At 39.5% G+C, this 24705-nt stretch overlaps 3 protein-coding genes across 5 annotated transcripts; 2 read left to right on the top strand and 1 right to left on the bottom strand.

Moving 5' to 3' along the window:
* The first annotated feature begins 796 nt into the window (after positions 1-796).
* snx8a (sorting nexin 8a) lies at positions 797-15114 on the top strand. Of its 2 annotated transcripts, XM_058654257.1 has the most exons (14): positions 797-880; positions 980-1049; positions 3680-3807; positions 4304-4433; positions 6429-6619; positions 7794-7914; positions 8940-9076; positions 9167-9247; positions 9327-9487; positions 10289-10418; positions 10528-10596; positions 11858-12007; positions 13154-13303; positions 13964-15114. In XM_058654257.1, the coding sequence occupies exons 2-14, from the start codon at positions 1010-1012 to the stop codon at positions 14039-14041; spliced, it is 1566 nt and encodes a 521-aa protein (XP_058510240.1). In that variant the 5' UTR covers positions 797-880; positions 980-1009; the 3' UTR covers positions 14042-15114. The 2 variants fall into 2 exon arrangements, with proteins under 2 accessions (XP_058510240.1, XP_058510239.1); XM_058654256.1 differs by lacking the exon at positions 797-880 and having other exon boundaries at positions 914-1049.
* A 25-nt stretch (positions 15115-15139) lies between these two features.
* Positions 15140-19395, bottom strand: nudt1 (nudix (nucleoside diphosphate linked moiety X)-type motif 1). 2 transcript variants are annotated; one of them, XM_058654261.1, is made up of 4 exons: positions 19279-19395; positions 18995-19151; positions 17361-17506; positions 15140-15463 (listed from the first exon to the last, which is right to left on the bottom strand). In XM_058654261.1, exons 2-4 carry the CDS (start codon positions 19144-19146, stop codon positions 15291-15293), a joined length of 471 nt encoding a protein of 156 aa, XP_058510244.1. In that variant the 5' UTR covers positions 19147-19151; positions 19279-19395; the 3' UTR covers positions 15140-15290. The 2 variants fall into 2 exon arrangements, with proteins under 2 accessions (XP_058510244.1, XP_058510243.1); XM_058654260.1 differs by lacking the exon at positions 19279-19395 and having other exon boundaries at positions 18995-19264.
* Positions 19396-19797: 402 nt separating this feature from the next.
* Positions 19798-22116, top strand: mrm2 (mitochondrial rRNA methyltransferase 2). The gene is given in 2 exon segments (XM_058654259.1): positions 19798-20165; positions 20955-22116. Coding segments are annotated over 2 exon segments (726 nt in total). The 5' UTR covers positions 19798-19876; the 3' UTR covers positions 21392-22116.
* Positions 22117-24705: the final 2589 nt, after the last annotated feature.

The following is a 24705-nucleotide window of genomic DNA, read 5'->3' as shown; positions in this document are numbered from 1 at the left end:
CATCTAGAGGCGCCCCAGTTATCTACAACTGATGGGGAAGTATTATGGGACAACCGCTTGTAAACGGAATTATTAGTGACTTAAACGTAAACGACGGCAAACATACATAACATTTCTTAATCATGTGTTATGTGCACACAAATAAGTTAATCAAGCTAAAATGGGAGATGTTTGAGAATGAGCTCTCAAGGGCTCCCAAGGACCACATGTGGCCCCCAGGCGACATCCTGTGGCCCCACACTTTAGAAAACTGGCCCTGTGAATAATATATTATTATATTATTATTCAACATTTAATAATATATAAGCTCGTCTAGTGCACTTGTCTACATGTTTATTATCGATTTAATCAGGCTACATATATATGTATATATATATATATATTTATTTATAAATATTTATATATACACACACTTAAGTAATGATTTGTTACATTACAACACTGCACTCTGCACAATACGTTTTTCCCTTAAGATTATTATTGGATAATATTTTTATAGTCTACTTGGTTAAAAATGGTTTCTGATTCGGTTTTGCCCAGGAGAGAAGAGGGAAAAAGAACACCTTTTCCTCACAGCATTCCATTTCAAGGAGAGACTAAAAACGTCTGAGGAGCACGTGAAGGCAGCAGCATTGTTAGAATGAGGAACAGAAATTAAAAAAAACAAAAAAACAAATCAAGTTGTTCAAGTGGAACCAGGAAACAAAGACAAAAGATCACATTTCTCCCATGATTTGTTCATTTGTCCTGTCAGATCACCTGAAGCTGCATAAACACCAGCTTCACACCTCCTCCTCCTCCTCCTTCTTCATCCATCCACACTGTGTGTGTGTGTGTGTGTGAGAGCTGCTGTTACACTGTTACCATCATTAAAGAGCACGTCAGTGTCAGTCTTTATTGCCGCACACTTGGACTTTCACCAGCGCTCGCTACAACTTTAAGAAATAAGTGACTTGTTTTTTCTCTCTCTTTTCTGCAGGAAATCACATGGAGGTGCTCTCGCGCTCACATGACACAGTGGGAGACCATGGCAGCAGAGATCCATGAAGGTACAGTGCGCAAACTTGTCACTCGCTTCCTCTTACGCAAATGTGCGGTTTCCACTTTAACGGTGTTTTGTGTCACTGCAGTGTCGGGAGATTTGGGTATTTTTTGGGGGGTTATTTGTGTGGAAGTGCGGATATTTCTTTCGCTCTAGTCGATTTGTGGACTAACGAATGGGAACTTCTGGGTACATTAAGATCGGAATGAAGTGAGTGCGACCAGGAGTGGTAAACTGCTATTTTACTCTTCTCTTAATGTGTGTTTAAAGAATTTAAAGAAAAACAGTGGGTTTTACTCTATACGTGTTGCACTGGGTTAATGGGTCTTGATGTTTTCTTTCCTGCCACGTGAAAACTGTCAGCTGGTCACTTCACTTCTCAGGCAGCACATTTCCACACAGTTTTAGTGAATGACCTCAGATTTATTGTCTTCATAACATTTGCAACACAATTACGGTAAGACTCTGATCTTTTTGTATTATTCAATTTACTGAATGATTTTATCTTTGTTTTGGAACATTTTGTGGCACTGGTTCGAAATCCGTGTAATCTGTGCTGGGATGGCAGTAAATCATATGATAGGAAACAAGATTATTGATACAATAAAAGATTAGGCAACTGCCATCAAGTCAGCTGTGGGCACCAGGGATACATGAGCACAATGCAGGGTTGTATGAGAGGGACTTGTCCCCCCACATTCTTAAAAAATATAACGTTTAATACCTGAACAAATTTTATAACCTAAAAATAAAAGTTAAGTAACATTATTTTAATTTGGCAGAAACTAAAGATTAGGGATGCCCGATAGTGGATTTGTTTTGCCGATATTTGACAGGGCTGCTGCGATTATTCCATTAATCGATTGCTAGATTAAATGTCAAATATTTTGATGATTGATTAACCCATATCAACTTGTTAGACATGAATATTTTCTAGTTTCTTTGCTAAATATCCATAAGAAAACATTAAAAATGCATAATAATTTTAGTTTGTGTACATAACGAGAACATTTTACAGACCAAACAATTACTCGATTAATCAAAGTAATTTCAAAATTGACATATTGTACCTTTAATGACAGTGCTGTATTTATTACGTGTTGGTAAAGGAATTCAAATTCAACCAATATGTGTCCTAAAACAGTCGGACCATGTACGTAGCACAGTGTAAACCTGCAAATGGTTGATTTTATACTTCTCTTACACTCACTGGTCACTTTATTAGGTACACAGAGCACCTAGTAAAGTAGCAGTAGTGGAAGGGAAAAGTGAGGTGAGTGATGGTCAGCTGCAACGTCCAACTTTATCCATAAATTGGTAGTACACTGTAGTTTGAATGGTTTTCTTTGTTCTTGTTCTTTTGGAGGTTGTTTCCCACAATCGTCACCGTGTCAATTCCTCTGGCATCTCACTAGTGACTGTCAAGAGTTGGACCATAGACCTTGTGACAAGATGGTGTTTACAGCCTCAACCACAGCCACAAACAGTATCTATGATCACATATCAAAATAGCAGAGAAAAAAAATATGTATACTGGTGGCCTAGAAGTTGCACAATAGCACTATTTCATGTCTGATACTGATACTGATATTGATATTACAGACTTTTATCAGTGTGATACAGGCTCAAATGAGCTCTTGATATAGTTGCATGGACATTTCCAGCTGTTTAAAAACAACATGAGTTACAAATATTCTTTTTATCTTAAAACATGAAACACACAGTGGACATGATTACTGCAGCGTGGTAAACATGTGCAGCCCTCGGTCACGTTCTGGTCACACGTCTCTCTTCAAGCATTAACATGATGGTTAGGGTTTATGGATCGTAAAGGATTTGTCCTTTTTTCTTTTGCTGATACAGTGATTTTGATCACGTCCAATAAAAGTGATTAATTATCGTATGCCCTCTTTCCTAAAGTCATCATTTTAGTTTTATTCATTTTCACATATAACAGGAAAGCAGAATGATGAAAAAGTGATTAATTGGTGAAGCAATTCATCCATGTTAACAAATCAATGAAACAGTAATATGTAATAATAGTTTATTAAATTAAAAACAACAACATATGTACAAAATACAAAAAAGGCAGCTAAACATGTACAAATTATATACGTGCTCAAGCATTAATGTAGCCATTAGGCATGGGCATTAATATATATATATATATATATATATATTCACTCTATTAATCAGGCTTGGGCATTAATATATATATATATATATATATATTGGCAATCAAATTTTAAAAGCTTCGGTTTCTGTCACGAGTTTGAGCCACAGAGCAAACTCTGGTGTGTGTTTTTTGGATTCTCCCAGTTGTGAAGAATAAACCAAACAGCAACAATAAATGTCAAAACAGGTCCAACAGGTTCTGTCTTGAAAATGAGACCCTGTGTCTCAATGGGATAACCTGTACAAATAAAGGTTGAATAAATAAATAAATAAAGAAATAAATGAATAAACAATAAGTGATCTCCACTTTAGAAAGGATTTGCCATCTCACAGAGAAAATACTTTTGGGGAAATGTTTGTGCCCTCCCTCCCTCCCTCTCTAACTTATGATGATTTTGGTAACACATGTGTTTTTCATTGTGGCTGTGATACCACATGATGTGGATGCTGTTCCTCTTCCAGGAGCCGTTCCGTCTTATTACAGAGAAATCCACGAGGCCGTCCACTGTAGGACGGACGAGAGAGTGCAGGTGGAAGTCTTCCAGCGGCTGCTCCAGAGGACCGATCTCTCCAAAGCTGTTTTAGCCCAGGTGAGGTGTTCACGTTCAATAAAATCATCCACACTGAATTTAGATCATGCAAGGGAATCCTGACACTGTCCTGTTTTAGAGCCACACAGTGATTCCATTTTTATTCATGAATGAGTCTGATACAATTACTGATCACGGGTGAATGAGATAGCTGCACTCTCAATAACTAGATAAACAAAACACTGGCATCGCTGCGGTTTCTTCTGACAAGACAGGTTTCTAAGGTGCACACAGGTGTAGGAAGGTGGAAGGTGTGACAAAGGTGTTTTTGCTTGAATGCTGAGATATACTGTAGGTTAATGTTATGAGGATAAAGTGCCTGTCGATTACCTCAGAGACAGTTATTCCCTGGAATTTCCCGTTTCCTGTCCTTGCAGCGAATCCTTGCGTTTGTGTCTAGTGAGCACTTTTTTGTGTCAAGGAATGCAAACCACAGTTCAATTCAGATCGCAGCCTTGTGTTGACCTTCAGGTCACATTGTCTTTGTCTTTCTCAGATTGCCGAGCATGTTGACTCCACAGACGGATTCCTCAGCAAGTTGTCCTTCTATAAAGCGCTCGCTTTGATCGCTCTCGCGCAGCAAGGAAAGCAGCCCAGTACTAAACTCCTGGAGAACTGCATACAAGGTTAGTGTAAAGTTGAGTAAACAAACTATAAGTGAGCGTGTGGTTGAAACCTCTAGGAGAGAGGTCGGCAATTGGTGGCTTGTGGGCCAAAACTGGCCCGCCAGCATCAATATCTGATGCGGCAGATGATTTAAAAAATCTAATCTTAAATTATTTGCTTATCTTCACAAAAAAATCGAGTTCAGAGCTTTTATTCTAAAAAAAAATAGGAACTGATTCAAATAGATTCTGTTTAGTTTGAAAATTAAAAACACTACTGTTGTCGTATTAACACCCAGGTTTGGTTGAGTAAATGTCCGTAAAATAACTACCTGCATATGTCATTTATAAAATTAAAATGATGCACAGCATATATGAACAGTAAGAGTGCGTATCTCTCACACGTTTGTCTTCGTAACAAGCTGCTGATTAAAGACAGCGTCCACATTATTGTTAGCTTAAGGCAGCAAACGCGGGATTTTGTTTCTGACTGAAGACGTTTTAAGGCACTTTGCCTGATGAAGATACAATGTTTTACAATACAATATTCAATTGCCGTCAGCCACATTTACTCGTGACCCCTGCTCTAGGACAGGGGTCTCAAACTCAAATTACATATTAATTGGGGGCCACAGATCATCTAATCTGGCCAGTAGGGGACCAGTCAAGAAAGAAAAAAGCAACTATTCAAATGATATAATGATATGCCAATGAAATGACTATGATGATTGATATTTATTAAAATTTCAAAATAAAAGTATCTCTGTTGGTATGGTTGGTATAGTTCACAATAATAATGTATTTATGATACTAAACTACTCAAAAAAACACACACAAATAACTTCATGTTACGAGATGGGCCACACCACCCACATGAATAAACTACACAATAGAATAACCAGGGAATATAAAAAGCAGCAATATAATATAAGATAGTGATTAATATTGAACAGTCAAAGTTTTTAGACCACATAGTTTCAGTGTCACCAAAGAATTTATTAAAGGCGAGTTTTGATTCCACAAAACCACTCCACAGTATTTGATAGAATACTGACCTTGAGATGTCTTATATAATGAATGTTCTTGGCTTTTTCAAGTTGAAAAAATTATGGAAATGTACATCAGTGCCAAGAGAATGTTTAAAAAGCATTTGGTTAAACTGAACTCTCGTATTTCCCTCGATTTTTTTTTTTTACAAAGAAACAGATTTGATCCAACGAAGCAAGAACAGTTTGTAATGATGACTTTGGAAAAGTCTTTGCCCGTATGTTTTGTTGTCAACTTAATCTCACAGTTTACCCTCAGAGTCCTGAGGGTTTTGTGCATAAAACCAACCTTTACTCTTTAAGAGACTCTGTCATCAATCACAACACCTAAAAAAACACATTACTCGTCATATGGTAAGAGTCACAAATAAAACAGAGTCAAATTTAGATTGAATTTCAATGTAGTTTTCAACCCCATAGTTTTAGCCTCTTTCACAATTGAATAGAAGCTTGCAATTTTGGTTAAATCCAACCTCATTTGTTTTGTTTTAATTTTGCCAGGGAAGCCTTTGTTGTGTTTAAATCTCACATTCATTCACTTCACCAAGAGTGGGAAGATGATGGGGGAGGTTTTCATGGTTTTCATGGAGTCAGCCATTATGCTGGCTTCACTTACATCCATTCCCAACCTTCTGTGATTATTCAAAGCTCTCCGTCTGTTATTTCAGGTGTGGCGAGGATGGCAGCGTACTGCATGCCATTTCCTCGTCTGCGCTCCAACAAGTTTTCTGCATTTGTCACAGCACATTACTTTCACCTCACGAGCCTCTTGGAACGTACATGTGCGGGGATAATTAACACAATACTGCGCTGTGCTCGAGACAAATATAAGTCAGGCACGTAGTAATCTGTTGAAGTGGGAAGTGGCTTTCACAGCAGCATTCCTCCCAGTTGGGAAATAGGTTTCACCCTCTATGTATTGATTTAATCATGGAAAGTAAATGTTGGCTCTGGTTGCACCGTTGGACAGAATTACCGAAACCTCAGCTCGGGGAGCCGAAGGACCTGAGCGCACTGAGGATGCAGCCGACCCAGGAGGACGCGCTGATGATGTCCCACACGCTGGACAAGCTGCTGGCCTTAGACACAGTCCAGGTGGAGCTCATACCTGAGAAGAAGGGCCTGTTCCTCAAACACGTGGAGTACCAGGTCACCAGCCAGGTATGGCATGCTATAATGTTCGAACATTTTAAACTTTTCCATGACTGTGTTCCCACTAGTGTTAATTAGTTTTGGATGCCATTATGGACAGATTTTGCTGGCAGAACTTGGTGAAAAGCTGGGCTACATGGTTGGTGTAGTGCCTCTGCAGTCAGAAGACCTGGGTTCTCTGGTTTCCTCCCACAGTCCAACCTGACTGTGTGAGTGGATTGTTGTTTGTCTTTTGGATTGTTTGACACTATGTGGCCCTGTGTCCTGTACAGGGACTTCCCCGCCTTTTGCACCAGTGACCCCTGTGACCCTCATGTGGAGGATAAAGCAGTGGTGTGGTGGGGAGGTGGTGGTCATGAGCTTTGGGTAATGATCGTAAGAACAAGATCGTGAATACAGGCGGCCGGAATAAGTTTCCTCCACATGGCTCAGCCTTAGAGATAGGGTGAGGAGTAGAACTGCTGCTCCTCTTACGTCCAGAGGAGCCAATTATCTGGACATTTGGTTAGGATGTCTCCTGGACACCTCCTTCTGTGAGGAGACATTGGGGCCGAGCCAGGACATGCTGGAGGTATTATATCTCTCAGCTGGTCTAGGAACGCCTTGGGATTCCCCTGGAAAAGCTGGCAGAAGTGGCTGGGGAGAGAGTGGCCTGGGCTTCCTTGCTAAGGCTGCTGGGCCCGTGACCTGGACCCGAAGACGACAAAGAACCCATTAAGGGCAGATACTGGAAACATTGCAAGATGGGCTTTTTTTGGACATTTGTGTGGTTTCTCCAGAAAGAAATATCAATTCAATTCAAATCACTTAATGTGTCGCCAAGGGGCAATTTAAAAGTACAACAGACACCATTCACTGGTAAAAAAACACATGAATAATTCATAAAGTGCCTGTTTTTAAATTTGTAAGTTTGTGGAGCAGCATCAGAGCTTATACTCGGTCACAGCGTTGAGGAGCTGGACAATACTGAGGGTGAAGGTTGTTTTCCTGCTGTTTTCAGGCATATGTATGATCCAAATCTTGGCCGATGATGTAGATTTCAGTGTTGGTGGAGGCATGTGCTGTCAAAGAGGCATTGCGTCAATAGACAGCCTTACAAAGAAGTTATGGAGGTTATGAAGTAGGTTTTTGCCTGCTTTCCCTTTTTTTTCTAATAATTTTCTTTTCATTCTTTTGTTTGCAGCGTTACAAAATATCCGTTTACCGGCGATACAGCGATTTCGACGTGTTCCATGAGGTTCTGCTGCAGAGATTTTCCTACAGAGTGGTGCCAGCGCTGCCACCAAAGAGGATGTTAAAGGGAGGTACGTCGCATTGTCACTGAAATGTTTGTTTACTCCGTCATTGACTTTAGTCATTTGTTTGATTCATATAAGTGTCAGTTATACATCATATCTGGGGGGTTCTGTTAGCTGAGTGTGTTTGTGTTGATAAGGAATAAATGTTTGTCATTGCCAGTTTGAATACAAACGGCTGCTGCTGCTGGTTCTATGTTTCAACCAGACATTGTCATTCTTCAGAGTTATTGCCTGAAGGAAAAAAACAAAACAAAACAAAAAATGAGGAAAGCAGCAGTGCATTAAATGAGCCTGTTTCACTTCATGAATCTAAATATCCCGTCTGACTATTTGTTCTCTTTTGCCTCAAATTTTACTGATTGATATGTTCAGCTTTCCTTTTTGTATACAATGATCACCATGGTTCCAGTAACACAGATGGATTTTTTTCACTTTTCAAGGAGGAGTGATTTCACGAATGTGCTCCTATAACATTAACTCATAATGGACATCTTAAAGGTGCAGTGTGCAACATTTAGGGGGATTTTATCACTGGAAATTGAATATAATACTCCAGTATTTTTGTATGTAAATAACATACAGACATCTGGCGATTAAAATTAATACATTTTTCCTGTAAGAAAATTATGTTTCTATAGACAAAGTTATGGCTTCATGTTTTGAAATGGAAACTCACTACGCAAATAAAGACAAATCTGGAATATGTAGGCTACCGTAGTTCCCGATGGGCAAGGAAAGAGAGCGACTATTTTCATAATCGATTAATCTGTTGATTATTTTCCTCGATTAACCCTCTTATGACCGTCATGATAATGAGGCCGTCTGGAATTATTTAAGATTTTATAGCTGTAGAGAATTTTCAATGAGAGAGTGCTTCTGTCCCTTGTGAATCTTGTCTGTGATTGGACGGTCGCTCCGTGGAAGTCCTGAGGGGCTACCGTAACGACAAGTATTGATGTGTCCTTACGCTGCATGCCTTTCACTACCATAACAATGTTTGTGTCCTCCGGTGTTTGTGTGTGTGTCCACAGTGCTGACATCCGTCTCCGAGCGGGAGTTCATCGAGGGCCGGAGACGCGCACTCGGCAGATTCCTTAACCTGGTGGCGCGGCATCCTGTCTTCTCCGAGGACGAGCTGGTGAAAACCTTCCTCACCTTCAGTGGCTCCGTATGTACTCTACTCGTCTCTCCTGCTGTGGCGTCAGCCGCCGTCATGGCGACCGGCACTTTTCACAGCCACTCTTTTTGTCCCAAACAGGATGTTCAGACTAAGCTGCGCGACGCGTACAAGAAAACCGGCGATGAGTTCATGACCAACAGAGTTGCAACTCAGGCAAAGGTTTGTCTCATCATCAACATCATTTCCCTCAAAAGAACAAACCTGGCATTGACTGTGTTGTATGTTTCCCCTGCTGTAGGACTTTCTCCCCCCTGACATTCAGGCTCAGTTCTCAACAAGCAGAGAGATGATCAGAAATATCCACAACAGTTTCCACAAGCTGCGGGACAGAGCGGAGAAAATGGCAGAGCGCTCGAAGGAGAACGCGACGGATCTCCTCATGTTTGGCAAAGAGCTCAGGTATGTCGTGACATCGATGATGTGTAGCACAAGTCCAAATTCTATCCCGAGGACACAAATGTTATTATATGATGTTGTTGCATTTAAAACACTCTCTCTAAAAGGAAAAGTGCATAACTCACATGTGAATTAAATCTCCACGACTTTATCTTCAGTGACTTCAGTGCAGAGTCAACCTTGTGTAAGACAAACAAACAAAAACACTCTAGAAGAAAAAACAAGCCCTTTCACGTCAGAGGCTTATTTTTCACTCCGTTGGTTTCATGCTGATTTAATTTATTCTTTGCAATTGCTGCTGGGGTTTTTTTTATATTCTATCTACACCAGTGATTCTCAAAGACTGGGTCTTTTTTGGTCCCTAAACAAGTTTGCAGAATTTCCCCAATCCTTTTAGTTTAGTTATGTGTGTACAGTATGTTTGAAATAACATGAATAATATGAGGTTTTAATTAAAATATTGGAAAGGATTCATTTACCAATTCAAAATGATATTAGTTGCTACAGCTCTTTTCATGTTTTCCATCTTGAAGGAGTCGGGACCCTATACGAGTGTGGGGAAACAAAAATATGTACTACGTTAAGTTTTAACTTTGATTACACGTGAGGTTTAAATAAAATAATCTAAATCCATGGATATCTCACTGTAAAACATTAATGAAACACAAATTAATGGATTCAAATTGATTGAAGTCCTCCATATTGAACCACTGCACTCACAAAATGAATCCATGAATCCTTAGTTCCAGATTTAAGACAGTACAGTATGACAGTATGTCCGTGTGCTGGTGCTGTTTTCTGCAGCACTCTGGGCTCAGACACTTCCACTCTTCCCTCCTTGGCCTCTTCACTGAACTCCTGGGGGAAGCTGCGTCAGTCGCTGAAGAGTCTGTCGGTGGAGTTTGCCGTGTTGTCAGAAAAAGCCGCTCAGCAGGTAAACATCCCTCTCTCGCATCATCATCATCATCACCTGCTCCACCGTGCTGTGCTTGTCCAAACATGGCACTACTGGGTAATAAATGTTGTTTTGCCCATTTCCTCAGGGCAGCCGGGAAGAGGATGATGTTGTGGAAAAACTGAATCTTTTCCTGGATCTGTTGCAGTCGTACAGAGTGAGTACATTTCCCCTTCGGGTTTCTGCCTCGCTCATTTGATCTCAGTTTGTTTCTTGGGCTGCAAATAACAACAATAATTATAGTCATTTGGCCTATAATGTCAAAAAGTGGTTCAAATGATAATGATGGTTTTTCCCAAACTTCAAATGACAATGTCTTGTTTTGTCCACGAACTAAAGATGCAGTTTTACTCGCAGCCACCACCCTGCCAGCAGGTGGCGCTATGCCCTTGACTCAGTTTTCATGGCCGGGACTCTTATTTCACATGTGAAGTTTTGAGCAGATCAGTCAATGTACAGAAAAGTTACTGGCCACTTCCTGTTTTGTGGCGAATGGTCAAAATTCGGATGGTTGATGCTGTAACCACGTTCTTTTGAATCTGTGAGACCTTTTAGTAACTTTTCATCTTCGATGTGTCCTGTATAATATATTTTTTCATGTTGGTGAGATTAACCTCCTCAGGCTTAATTTAACACAGGTTAATTTACGAAACGTGCAATTCGCCAAGATGGACGCCAAATGTCCTAGCAGGATTGATTTTTGGGGGGGTGTTACTGAGCCATTTTGTAACACTTGTACCTATTACCTATACCTATAACATCCAATTTTATAAAATTTGCATGCCAATTTTCTTTTGGTAACTTTTCATCTTTGATGTGTTCAGTACAAGTTGACATGTTTTTTTTTTTATGTTGATAAGATTATCGTGCTCAAAGTTAATTTATGAAACGTGCAATTCGAGAGAATGGACGCCAAATTACAAAATGGTTGACTTCCTGTTGAGTTAAGGCCATGGTCCCAATATCCTTTTTAGTTTGTCTTGGGCTGTTACATGTTTCCACCAAGTTTCGTGAAATTTGGTGCAACTTAGTTTCGCCTCTGTCCTAGACGGTTTGACTTTTTGAGCCGCTTCGCAGTTTAGTTCGTCAAAAATGTGATCTTTTTGGTAGAAGAAACGAATTCCAGGAATTCCAATATGCTCTCGCAGCACTGTGTGAGTATTTTCGGAGTTTCCAGACCAGTGAATGTTTCTGTAGAAACAGCAAAAAGAGGAAGTGTGTATTTTCTTATATAATCCACATCCACTTAGTGTCTAAAATTCAGCACATTATGTAACAGTTTCAATAAGTCTAGCAGACTTGGATGTTTCATATTTAGTGGTGGGTGGAATAAACTGGTGGGCAGATGAAGAGGAATTTGTCAGATCTCCTCAGTGAAAATAATCGCAGTTATGTCACTGTGACCACTTTTTCTCTAGGATCTGTGTGAGCGCCACGAGAAGGGCGTGCTCCACGAGCACCAGAGAGCTCTGCACAAGTACGGCGTAATGAAGAGGCAGATGATGAGCGCCACGGTTCAGCCAAAAGAGCAGGCGACAGTGGAGCAGCTGGAGTCACGGATTGTTCAGGTGATCAGTCTCTTTCAGGTCCCCCCCCCCCCCCCCCCCCACACACACACACAGACACTCTAAGGCCCTCATGCTGCGGCTGCACTGATTGCATTAATTTTTCTAGTGTGTTCTCTTACTGATACACACACTTTGTTCAACACTGTGTCATCGCATAACTTGTATCTCTCCAATTGCCTTTTAACACATCACGCATATTACAGTGCATGCATACAAATGACACTGAGGTGAAAAAGAAAAGAGAGACCGAAATAAGCACACATTTGCTGTTTTTCTAGTTTTGAGGTGTGATATTAACAATAAATAAGGTTTTCTCATTTTTAAAATATAAAATATCAGCGCTAACATGCATGTTTCCAACCAATCAATGAATATCTGACAAGGTTAAACCTTTACTTAGAGTAGTTTCATTGAAATAATGATAAAATGGAAGTTCAGATTAACCCTGGCTTTGACTTGTTTTCTTGGAAATTTATGGGTTTAAGCTATAACATAGACTCTTTTAATATATATTAAATCAAAGCCATTGCATCTAATAATACATAACATAAAAAACTTTGCAGTCATTTTTAAAATCTTGGGATATATCTGAGCCCAGAATCAACCGCTACCTGGGTTTAGACAGTTTGGAGTTCCCGATGTTACCAGATTTTAGATAAATTATACAGTTGAAAGCTTATAGGGTGTCATGTATTGTATATAATGTCTAATAAACTATTAAAATGCCTTTATTGTAAGAAAAAGAAACAATTAAGTTAATGTTTTACAGTCTGTGCATAGTGAAGACTGAGATATATAGGATTTTTGGTTGGTATCGGATTTAAAATGTTTCTCTCCGATATCTAATATAGTGATTTTGACCAGTATCCGACCGATACTGAGTATCATATCGGCTATCCCTAGCACTTAGATGCATTTCTATGCTGAGCCTTCAAAATTTCACCAAAACAATTGTATAATGTGAACGTTTGAAGCAATTACTGACATTTTACCATAAAAACAGAATTTTAAAGGGCAATGGGTTTGCCATTCAGTAGGATTTGTCATCTGAGACCATGAATGTCCCCTTTAAAATGTATTAATTATCTTTTTTTAAAAGCTCTTACTATTTGTATTTTTTTTCCCTCCTTTTGCACAAAAAAATAGCAAGAGAACGCCATTCAGACCATGGAGCTGCGTAACTACTTCTCCCTGTTCTGCCTTCACCAAGAGACACAGCTTATCTTCACCTACCTTCCAATCACATCCCACATTCTGGGGGCTTTTGTTAACTCTCAGGTGCAAGGACACAGAGAGGTGAGTGTGCACGTCTGCAGATAATCGCAAAACCCTCAGACGCTCGTCTGTATTTGTGCAGCGCGAGGGTTTAAAATGGCCTTTAAAAAACCCCCCAAAAAACTGACAAAGGAACTCGATCTGATATTTTCCTCATTTCAATAGTAACGTAAACCTGGGAATATTCAGATGTAGTGTCGTAGGAGTCACAGTCGGGGTTTGTAAGGTGAAGACCAGGGTCGGACAGATGCAATTTACAAAAAAACAGCCGTATGGCGATGTATAGGTGAATGATGGTTGCCACAGAGTATGTTTGTTATAAATCACCTACGATTACGACTCTTAACAAAGCCAAAGCATCTGAAGTATTGAATTTTAAGTGTATTATTTTTGTGTGAGGAGGTTGTTCAGGATTTGATTATCATCTCCGTCATGGATGATGATGTTTTTTTTGGCTGCGTTCGTTTCTCCGTCTCTTCTTAAAATGCATAAAGAACAGATTTTTTTAATTACATTTCCTGGGAATGTAGGTTACGACCCAAGGAAGAAATAATCCGATTTTTGTGGTGATGCAAATATGGATTCAGGATTTTTTAAACCGAGCGGCTGTTGAGGGTTTTGTTTTGTGATTAATACTAAACTTTATAATAAAAAGGATAATATTCTTCCCGTTTATTCCAGATGGGCGAGGTTTGGAATGAACTCCAGCCAAAGCTTGGATGTCTCTTTGGTGGAAAGAACGGACTGAAAACCTCCTAAAAAACCCACCTAAGAGCTGGAAAACTCTGCTGCTGCTGCTGCTGATTCCAAACTGGAGAATAACCTTCTGCTCTGTGAGCTTAAGCAAACAATTATAAACGCACAGCTGTGTAGTATTTCATGACACAATATACATTCCATTCAGTGAGATTCTAACGCTGCGGTTTCATCATCGTAACAATATCGAAACATGAACTGGAACTTTGTCGCTCAGGAGTCTTTTTTTTTATCAAGATGTGTCACTTTTTTTTATCCAAATCGACAACTAAAAAATCCTCGGGTTCTAACATTTTACACACTGAGATAGTTTAACAGAGAGGGACAGAAAGGTTTTACTTTAATGAAGATGGGATTATTTTTAATCTCGTCACAAAGTTTCTGGTTTCAGTTACTGAATAACTTCAGGCCGACGTGTTTTTGATACCGACGTTGGATTATAAGGATGAGAAAGCAGCATTCTTTATATTATAAGGACACACATGCTTTTTCCTACTGTTTACTTGTTAACATCATAACGCTCTTTGCTTTGTTTGCAGGACCCCCTTTTATTTTGTATGATAAGATGTTTTTTTTTTAGATCAGACTGTAGAACCTGGCAAAGGGCAGATATTTGACTGTTATTGAATCAGTGTGTCAGTAATAACACTATAAAATAACACATTCACTACCAAAGATGAATGGTGTGAATTCACTTAAACACACACAAGTGGACGGAATCACCCCACACAGTTTTAAACACCGTACATCAATCCATACACGAGTCTTCACCGATGCCGATATCACGTTAAATGTGTGATATTGTGCACATTATGACACAACCTGAAATTATTTGATTGTTTTTTTTAATCTATTTGGCATTAAAACAATAATGCACACACATTTATTTGAACATTAAATGTAAACAAGAAGGGACAAAATTCAATTTATGTGTAACTTACACAGAACATGAAACCCGGTCAAATTTAAAACTGTAGATATTGTAAATATTTTATCACAGAAGAATAAAGATCCTTGCTCAATGATGTTAAATCCTATATATAATTAAAAAATAAAATGGCAGAATTGAAAAAAGACATTTGATTTGTTGTACCGTGGCTACTTAAAGACACAGACTGTATGGACAATGTACAGTTACATGGTTCTTAAACGTGCAAGATCTATTTCCTCCCACAGCTGGAACAAGAACATTCAGGATTAAATGTCAGAAAGGTTGGCTTGGTCCCACGTCGTCGGCACCACCCAGGTAATCTCAGAGCTCCTCCACCTCTTTCAGCGTGTGGCTGAGAATCGTGTCGTGACCCTGGAACTTGAAATAACCCACAAATTTCTTCCTCTGGAGCATCAAGGGGAACCACAGGATGTCATCGGGCCACATTTGGCTGAAGGGGATTTTGTCACATTCAAACCACTGAGGCCTCATTTCTGGGAAATGAGGAGAGGCAAAATTAATCTTTGAAAGGTCACCAGTCTGAGCTTTCTCTTTAAAACTTCTTAACTAAAGATTTATAACATTATAACTTAAACATTTTATAACGGACACACTTCTCTACAAGGAAAAAGTGTGCTTTTGAATGGAAAGTTCCGCTCAAGGAAGTGTGTTGTCCTACAACAGTCACATGTTCACATGTTAATTGATGAAATCCTGTTTTCTTTTTTAAAGCTCAACAATAATGCGAGAGACGGGAGGAAAGACAATATACTACTGTCATTCTGTGCAATGGACTCCTGTAGCAGACAATCCATGTCTTTTAAAGTTATAGTCGTTAAAGTACAAATGAGTAAATAAATCCTCTTTGTTTCCCTGCTGAGCTACAGTGAAGGGAGAGGAAAATCATTTAAAATCACCAAAAATCAGACTTTAAAGTCTCACTTAAATTAAACGTACTCCCAGCAATGTCGTCTTTTGTCTCAGGAAAGGAATAAAGAGCTATTTAGAACACAGTTTAACCAATGTGACACACTGACAGCAGCTGTAAACTCAAAACTGTTTTCTTCACTCAGTTCAACTTTGGCATCAACAACTTCAAATAAAACAACTTATTTTCCTGGGCTTTTCTTGCACTTGCAATTTTATCTCTTTGTCCAGGGGACGGGATAACAAATGATTCAGAGCTTAATCACGACCTACAAACCTTTGACTTCATTTCCTCCTCTTATCTGTTCACCGTCTGCCTTCCTGACTTGTCTTTCCCTCCAGACTCTTCACTGCGGATTTTTCTGAGCTGTGGTTCGGTCCACAAACGTCCACCCAGTTCAACTCCAAACACTGATTACTGCACGGTTGCTGCCCATAATTCAGTGAGCGTGTTTACATAACATAAAAGTAAAACAAATATTATTCAGTTAAGTTTGACTTAAAGTGGACTTTTAAAAGTTTAAGCTCCAAAATTGCTGCCCCCAGGCTTTGACCCGGAAAGAAGGGTTGACGATGCACAAAGACACAAAATGGCGACCAACTCGCTGCCAGTGTAAGCTGTTATTGTCTGTGATGTAATGGGTCAACCACCTGAAACACTTCTTACTAGGGCTGGGTCATTTTCTTTTTTCTCCTCAAATCAAAATTGAATGAAGAGCGATTATTTTCTTGATTAATCTAGTATTTCTTTGGTCCATAAAATGTCAAAAATGTTGATTGGTGTTTCCCAAACCTCGAAATAATGACGTTGTCAAATGTTTTGTCCACAAACCAAATTTCTTTTTCAGTTTTAATGATTTCTTTGTCAAACTGGAAAATATTCACATTGAAGAAGCTGAAATCCTGCGAGAGCTTGTTTAATTAATAAAAAAAAAACTCTAAAAAGAATCATCAATTATTAAAATAGATGACAATTTAGAACCCACGAGTCATATTTCCTAAATGCATTTCCAATGCATATTTATCTAAATCGAAAGGGACAGGCGCATAACATGCAAAGTTAACTGCTTCATTTAACTGCCCCTGCTAATAACAGAAATCAGGACAAGTAGAAAATAAAGTATAAAAAAAAACAAGCTTTATCGATTCAGTGTTCACTGAGCGAGTGATGTATGAAAAAACAAAATAAAACAGGACGAGGGCCTTCAAATTAAAAATGTTTTTTCAAAAGACTGGAAAATACAACTTCTAATACTTGCTGAGGTAAACTTTCAGTTCATCAAGCATGTAGAAATATGATAAAAAATGGTCATAAAAAGAGAATCACAATTCTCCCCTCTGCTACTTCATTCAATAAATGGATTTCCCTGCTTAACTGTAAAGTGTCGTAAAGCTACAACCATAGCTTGACAGAACTGTGCATGGAAACATGTTTAATGTGCTGCAGACAAAAAAAAAACATACCATCCGACTCTGTTGGTTCTCCATTGTAGGCGTCCGCTCTGAAAACGTGGACGTCGAGTAGCTGCGTTTCTCCGACAAACTCGAACTTGATGTTTCCGATCTTCTCGAGAGCATCGACCGTGAGGCCGCTCTCTTCAAGCAATTCTCTTAAAAATGAAAAGATCAAAGAAATTAAACTAAGGTCACGCTACAAACTTTTGCTCGTCGGTTTTATTTCTATGGTTTCCTCACAAAGACAGAAATATCCCAGCACCACAAGCTCGAGCTCAGTTGATCTTTTAGTTTCCCCTCTTTAAAGTCATTTTTAAAATAAATAAAGAGATGAATGTCTTGATTTTTGCACACAAGTTAAAAATCACATTTACGATTTTGACAGACCTATTTAAATCCATGTGAAGCTGTAGAGCAGCGCCAGTGGAGCAAATGGATTCTGTCACAGTCTTTTAATTCATTATACTTTCTTTTAATTATTTTGCTAAATTAACAACGCAGCAGTCACGACAGAAGGAATTTGCAATGAAACACAGATCAGGATTATCCTGAACACTCCAGATTATCCAAGGTTCATTTACTGCAAAGGGTAACTCAAATTATCTTGAGGTATTTCTGATTTATGTAGCCTTCTTTATTGTTCCTCACAAAGCAGCTCTGTTTTTTTTCTTTTCCACATTTGAGAGAAACAAGCTCAGGAATGAGCCTCTTTGCCTTCAGCACTTCCTTCCTTCGGCTTCAAAACAAATTTCCTGCGCATGATTGACCACACATTGCTCAGACTCAACATTCATTCATTTTATCTAACACACAACACAAAGTCCCAAAACAGTGCTTCAATTAAAACACATGCACTGTATTCAGTTCGCTCCTTAGTCGAAGTGTTTTGCTTCAAAAAACAGGTAACGGGTATTAATGTTGTTACAGATGAGTGTACTTGTTGATGTGGAGACGACGAGAAGCCACAGAGAACCAGTGAACAATAACATTTGGATTTAAATCACCTGAAATGATGGTTCAGAAATCAAGCCCGGGTTTTACACTGGATGAGCTGATAAAACAGACAATGGTATCGATGTTGTGTATAATAGTTGTATAAATCTGTTTGAGTTGTAATCTGTGACTGTTGTGCTGCCTTCTTGGCTCTTGGAAATTAGATTTTTGAATCTCAATAAGGCTTTTAAAGGGTGATATGGTGTACCTACCTTTCAAATGTTTTCCTTACTGTAAGTTATTTTAATTACTCATCAATTCACAGGGTTTGGTTTTTTGTCAACTGACTTTTTCAAATGCAAAAGTGCAATAAATATTGACTTTGATTCAATGCCATAGGACAGCTCCACAGCTTTCTAGTCGTGTTTAAATACTTGTAACAGTGGTTCTCAAACTTTTTTAATCAACTACCACCTGAGAAAATACTGCGTTCTCTAAGTAACACCATTATCACCAACGTTGAAATACATTGTTGTAAACAGGCCAAGCAAAGTCAGCTATACTATTTCTGATTTTCCTCCAAGTACCACCAGAGGAAGCTTGTGTGCCACTGATGGTAAGTGTACCACAGTTTGGGAACCATGGACTTTTTAGTAGAACACAAACAGGTGAATAAAAACTTTATTTTTCCACTTTAAATCTGGATTTACCTCCTAGCAGCACATTCAATTGTTTCTCCAGCTTCGACTTTGCCACCAAAACCGTTCCACCTGCTAGCCCCGAACCCCCTCTTCTTCATGCCCAGCAGCACTTTGCCCGGCTGGACCACCAGCACCAGCGTCAGCAGCTTGGGACTCAACATCTCACCTGCGTGAGAAAGGACGTTAGCAGAAGGAAACACCAAACACAACGTAAAAATACTCCCCAAACTAAACATAAGCCACTGCCCTAATCATTTAACTGAGCTAACCCCGCGTTAACATCGCTAACTTACCGACTTCTACCCAGTAAGTAAACTCTCGCGTGGAGCTGAGTAACGCTAGCGCGCTGATATGTAAGAACACGGATTTGACTCATCAGCGCCAGACCGTCGGAACGAGTCCCATCATTACTTTTACAGATCAGATTTTAATGTCACCCTGAAATGTGTTCGACTAGTTCGACTGGTAAACTACCGACCCGTAAATGCAGTCACACCACCACTGATATTTATTCAACTTAGACAGTGAATATGAACAACAACAACAACAACAATAATATTTCTATGGCGTTTAATGGCATTGAAAGCAATTACAGACCGGAAGTATTAAATGTGGAGGATAGAAGTGGATAAAACAAAATATGAAGCAGAGGTTGACACATATTCAGGCCATATTTTTTTAAATTAATTTATTATTCTTTTTTATTGCAATAATTATTCATTTACGTGCCATAATTCTCTAAATAGCACCAGGTAGGAACTATATAGTCAGTGTGTTGCGTTACAGTGACTTATCCAAAGTACTCGACCAGACCAATGGTAAGACGTATTTCAGCGCACGCGCAATGGATCATGAAGTCCTTGCACATGACCCCACTGTGCCGTGTAAACAATGTGGTGCGTGTCGCTGCAGAGGAGACGTTTCCACTCGTGTCTGTGTTTAATGAAGAATGTCGGTGGTAAAACCGCGGCGGAGCAGCGCTGGCTCACGCGGCAGCGCAAGGACCCGTACGTCAAAGCTTGACACGCGCTTAACTTCCGGTGCCGAAGCGCCTTCAAGCTGCTGGAGATTGACGACAAGTTCAGGCTGTTACAGCCCGGACACAGCGTGGTGGACTGCGGGGCTGCGCCCGGAGCCTGGAGCCAGGTGGCTGTGCACAGGGTCAACTCAACCGGGACAGGTGAGAGGGAAGGCGGCGAGGAGAACATCAGTCATGGCTGTCAGAGTAGAGGAGAGTAAACTTTTGATGTGGACAAATACTTTTGTCCATATAGTGTGTATATATAGTGCATAGAATGGTCATACCCACACTACCATCATGCATTTGAAATAGACATGGTTATATAAGGCAGATATATTATTCCTTTGGTCGATTATTCTGGTTGATTGTTATCCTGTTAGTAGCACACTGCATGGGCAGACACAAATGGATTATGGACAGAACAAAGTAGTCAATTTTATATTGATATTAACCCAATTAGGGCTGCGGATAATAAATATTTTCATAATCAATGAATATGTAGATTATTTTCTTGATTAATCAAGAAACTGTTTAGTCCATAAAATGTTGAAAACTGTTGATCAGTGTTTCTCAAACCTGGAAATGATGACGTTCTCAAATGTTTCGTTTTGTCTCAATGATGTTTTTGTTATACAGAGCAAAGTTACCAGAAAATATTCACATTTAAGAGGCTGAAAAATCTTAAAACTTGTTGTAATTCTTTAATAATCGTCAACTCAAAAATAGTTGGCGATTATTGTTTAAGCTCTCATTAAAATCAAGGCCACTAAAAAGAGATATAAGTTGGTGACTGCGTCCTGTTTCACATGTTGCACATTAAGGTATAAAATGTGAATTAATCAATCTTTAACAGACACTTTTCAGTGTTCTTCTGATATCAGAGAAATTAACATGTTAAAATATATATACAAAAATCATATTTTTAATCTATTTATCTTTTCTTCAAAGATCCAGAGCTACCACGTGGAACCGTTGTTGGCATTGATCTGCTGAACATCCCTGCTCTGGATGGTGCCCACTTCCTGTCCAGCCACGACGTCACGGCGCCCCCAACACACGCCAAGCTGCTGGAGCTGCTTCCTAAGGGCCAGGCTCACATCATCCTGAGCGACATGGCGCCAAACGCCAGTGGTTTCCGAGAGATGGACCACGAGAGACTCACCACGATGTGTTTGTCTCTGATAGACTTGGCTGAGAAGATCTTACAGCCGGGAGGCTCTCTACTGTGCAAATACTGGGACGGGTTCTTCGTCCAGAAACTCCAGGACAATCTCTCAAGTGTATTTGGCAGCGTTCGGACTTTAAAGCCACACGCCAGTAGAAAGGATTCAGCGGAGAGATACTTCCTGGCTAGAATGTACAAGAAGCCAGTGAAGAGAAAGTAGCTGTCCTTTCCTTTTCTGCTGTTTTTACAAAGATGGGTACATTTTTAGTTTTTTTTCCAGCGTCCACTGTGTTGTTGATGAGACTGAACATGAGGAAGAGGCTCACTTCATAGTTTTGATCAAAAGGTGGCAGTGTTGAGGCATAAGTGAGACTCACAGCTGAATCCAATGCTGCTGCTGATGCTGCTGATTCCTCCTTTTTTAATCTCAGTAAACTAAAATGCACTAGCATCAGTGAATTAATAATATGTAGATCTATACAAGAACCATCAGTTTGATATTCCTCAAGAGCCCAATGCTGTTTTTCTCTCCCTCTCTCTCTCTCCCTGAAGTTTTTGTTTGCCCCACAGTGTTTGTTCTACACTCTGAGTTTTGTATTTGCGTTGCTGCTGAAAAGTAATTTAGCAGAGCAGCTTATGCTGATAATTTGCACTGCCAGCCATGTAGAAAAGTGTAATCGTTCTCTGCGAGACTTTATGAAGGGAAAAAACGAATACATAAGAGTCACATACAGAGTGATTAATGGGAGGAGGAGTGATACTGCAGCTTGGCACGCTGCTGCAGGTGTTGTTCGGCTCTGACAGGGGAGATAGGGCTATGTTTTCAAGCTTTAAGATGTGTCTCTGTTCAAAGATTGTTTTTTAAATCTATGTCCTCAACCAAAAATATTTATTTATTTTTGTTTGTTTTTCTGATACAACTGATAATAAAATGAATAGACATCAGAGCTGTGTTATTGGAGACTTGATTCAGAAATGCCTCTAGTGATTTAGAAGAGTAGGCCTCAAGTGTCATTCTTGACAAGAATGTCCAGTTACCTGGGCCGTAGCACAAAAATATGAGGCCTTTGTTCAGGTTTGGGGCCCCTTACCATTTTGCTACATCTCTGAAATAAGTCTTTTCTTTCTGTCTCACTTTTTTATTTAGTAGGAGTTATGTTGTGTAATTGCTAGTGGACTAAACCACCTGTGTCTTATATCCTTATTTTCAGCACAAAGTTAGTGAAATGAAAATGGTCTATTATCTGACTTCCGCACAATTATCACTACTCACGTTTAACTCTAACTCAACAACACATAAAGATACAAATGAGGACTAAGGGTTAGAGTTCCATTTTCACTATTGTTATTTGCTTCCGCTTTTCCTGTTGAATGCATGTCGCTTAAAAAGCAGCTCCACAATCTCAATCACTTACAGTATGAAAGTAAACGACTGAATCACAGCTCTATCAGCACTAGGATTCCTTTGGCAAAAAAACCCCCAAACAAACCCAACGAGCACCACAATCAATTCTGAATTTACATTTACGCCAGCAAAGGAAACACGGCGGCTCACATGAATAAATTATTAAGGCTGCTATTTGCCCCCCCCCCCCGTGTCTCAGGAGTGATGAGTAATACAGTATGAACTGAAGCATCCAGTGTGAACTGGAAATTAACTGCGGAGACGGGGGACTGACCTCTAAAGGTGATTGTTTGGAAATGAATGGGAGCAGCCATGCCTGTTGATGAAGCTGATAGCCAAAGATGTGAACAGATGACCAATTTTACTTCTCATTACTTGTTTATTATTCGCCCCCTTTTCTATTTGGATTTAAATTATATTAAAATTATGCTGGGAATTATGTTAATTCCGTCGGAGCAGAGCACTCGGGGCTCGTGATGAATGATGATTCATTCACAGGTTAATTTGTTCTTCTCTGACCAGCTGCAGGTTCACATGTAAATATTTTCGTAAATTAAGAGAGAGAAAACAGTCTGTAGAGAGGACCAGGTTTGAAATTCAAATGATGCTCAGTCCTGTGTAATCACTTATAAGCATTTGAATTTTGAAAATAAACTTGGCACATGAACCTCTTTGAGGTGCTTTTTAAAACATGTTTTATGCATTTACGAAGCATTTATAACAGTCTGACAATGTTTTGGGGACCAGCAACAATATCATGTAGTAATAACTCAAAATACATATATTTTTATTATCTGAATATTTGTATTTATTAAATGGCAATTCTTTTATTTGTTATTTTAGAGTTTAACCATAAACATTATTATAAATAAATGTAAATGAGATGAACACTATTAGCTGATAATTAATCAGATAACTAATCAACCATTATTTTGATAACTGACTAATTGGTAAAAGTGAGTTTAATTATATAAAAAAAAACGCTCTGATTACAGCTTCTCATCTCAAGTGTGAATGTGTTCTGGTTTCTGTGCTCCTCTACAAAACTAAGTCGGCGATTATGAAAATACCACGTTCTGACAGAATGGACTCAGAAATGCAGAGTCGGACGCTTGGGGGGGGGAAAGAGTTCTCAAAACCGTTTATTCAGACCAAAGGTCACAACGAGAAAATCAAACACTCCAGGCAGAGGTACAAAACCGCTCTACAAAAAAGTCAGAAACCAGGAATTTATGCAGACACTCTAACACGGGAAGAAAACATGCTGGAACACTGACAACCTGACACAGAAGGCCGGAGGAGCACAGCTATAAATACATGAGGAGGACGACGAGACAGGTGTAATCAATTAGGGCGGAGACATAATAACGACAAGGGCGGGGAACTTGACAGGAAGCGGGGATAGACACAGACATTTCAAAATAAAACAGGAAAAAAACTACACAGACCCTATCATGCAGACATTTTCAAAGTAAGTGGATGGTGTTCATGACTTAATTCAATTGTTGACGTCTTACATTTCCCTCTTCCTGTGGACTCTGGTGTAACTTCCTGTGTACAGAAAACAAACAAACACGAAAAAGCCACCGAAAGGTTTGAAATCTGACTTGATTACGCCCCGTGCATGTCATAAAAGTGGCAGAAAAGTGCAAACACCAAATGAAAAACTGTGCAGGAGAAACAAAGTCTCTCTCATATTACCCACGGTGGACTTCTCAAACTGACAGGAAATTAAAAGACGCTGCAATATCATTTCTAACCATTGTGCCGAGCCCAGGTTGCCAAAAGGAATTGCGCGTCTGACAACATTCATCATGATCCTGAACGTAAGCAGATCGAGCCAAACGGACATCCACTGGCACCATAGTAACACACCTCATAGTAATGAGGGCTATAATGAGGGTAATTTCATATTGTCTTCACAGATTACCGAAGCTGAAATCTCACATTTGTGTGGCTTTTTTTAACGTGAGCCACTTTCGCGTAATGATGTTGATGTTTTGACAAGTCATTTGTCATCAGGACGTGGGACATTTGCCTGGAAACAACAGGGAGTTCTCGAGAAAATGTATGAGGTTTAAAAGCAAGCATGCGGTGACACTGCTCCAACGTGACATGACAGCCACGGA

This window comes from Solea solea, chromosome 16 (genome assembly GCF_958295425.1).
Source record: "Solea solea chromosome 16, fSolSol10.1, whole genome shotgun sequence".
Classification (NCBI taxonomy): domain Eukaryota; kingdom Metazoa; phylum Chordata; class Actinopteri; order Pleuronectiformes; family Soleidae; genus Solea; species Solea solea.
This window is presented reverse-complemented; position numbering and strand designations above follow the sequence as displayed.

Excerpts from the sequence above, each read along its gene's own strand:
- snx8a (XM_058654257.1), top strand. The coding sequence starts at position 1,010 with ATGACACAGTGGGAGACCATGGCAGCAGAGATCCATGAAG. Across the intron at positions 4,434-6,428 it reads CCTGGAGAACTGCATACAAG|AATTACCGAAACCTCAGCTC; the intron begins GTTAGTGTAAAG and ends ACCGTTGGACAG. Across the intron at positions 9,077-9,166 it reads TCCTCACCTTCAGTGGCTCC|GATGTTCAGACTAAGCTGCG; the intron begins GTATGTACTCTA and ends TGTCCCAAACAG.
- nudt1 (XM_058654260.1), bottom strand. The coding sequence starts at position 19,221 with ATGTTTAGTTTGGGGAGTATTTTTACGTTGTGTTTGGTGTTTCCTTCT. Across the intron at positions 17,507-18,994 it reads ATTGAATGTGCTGCTAGGAG|AGAATTGCTTGAAGAGAGCG; the intron begins GTAAATCCAGAT and ends TTCATTTTTAAG. Across the intron at positions 15,464-17,360 it reads AGAACCAACAGAGTCGGATG|AAATGAGGCCTCAGTGGTTT; the intron begins GTATGTTTTTTT and ends CTCATTTCCCAG.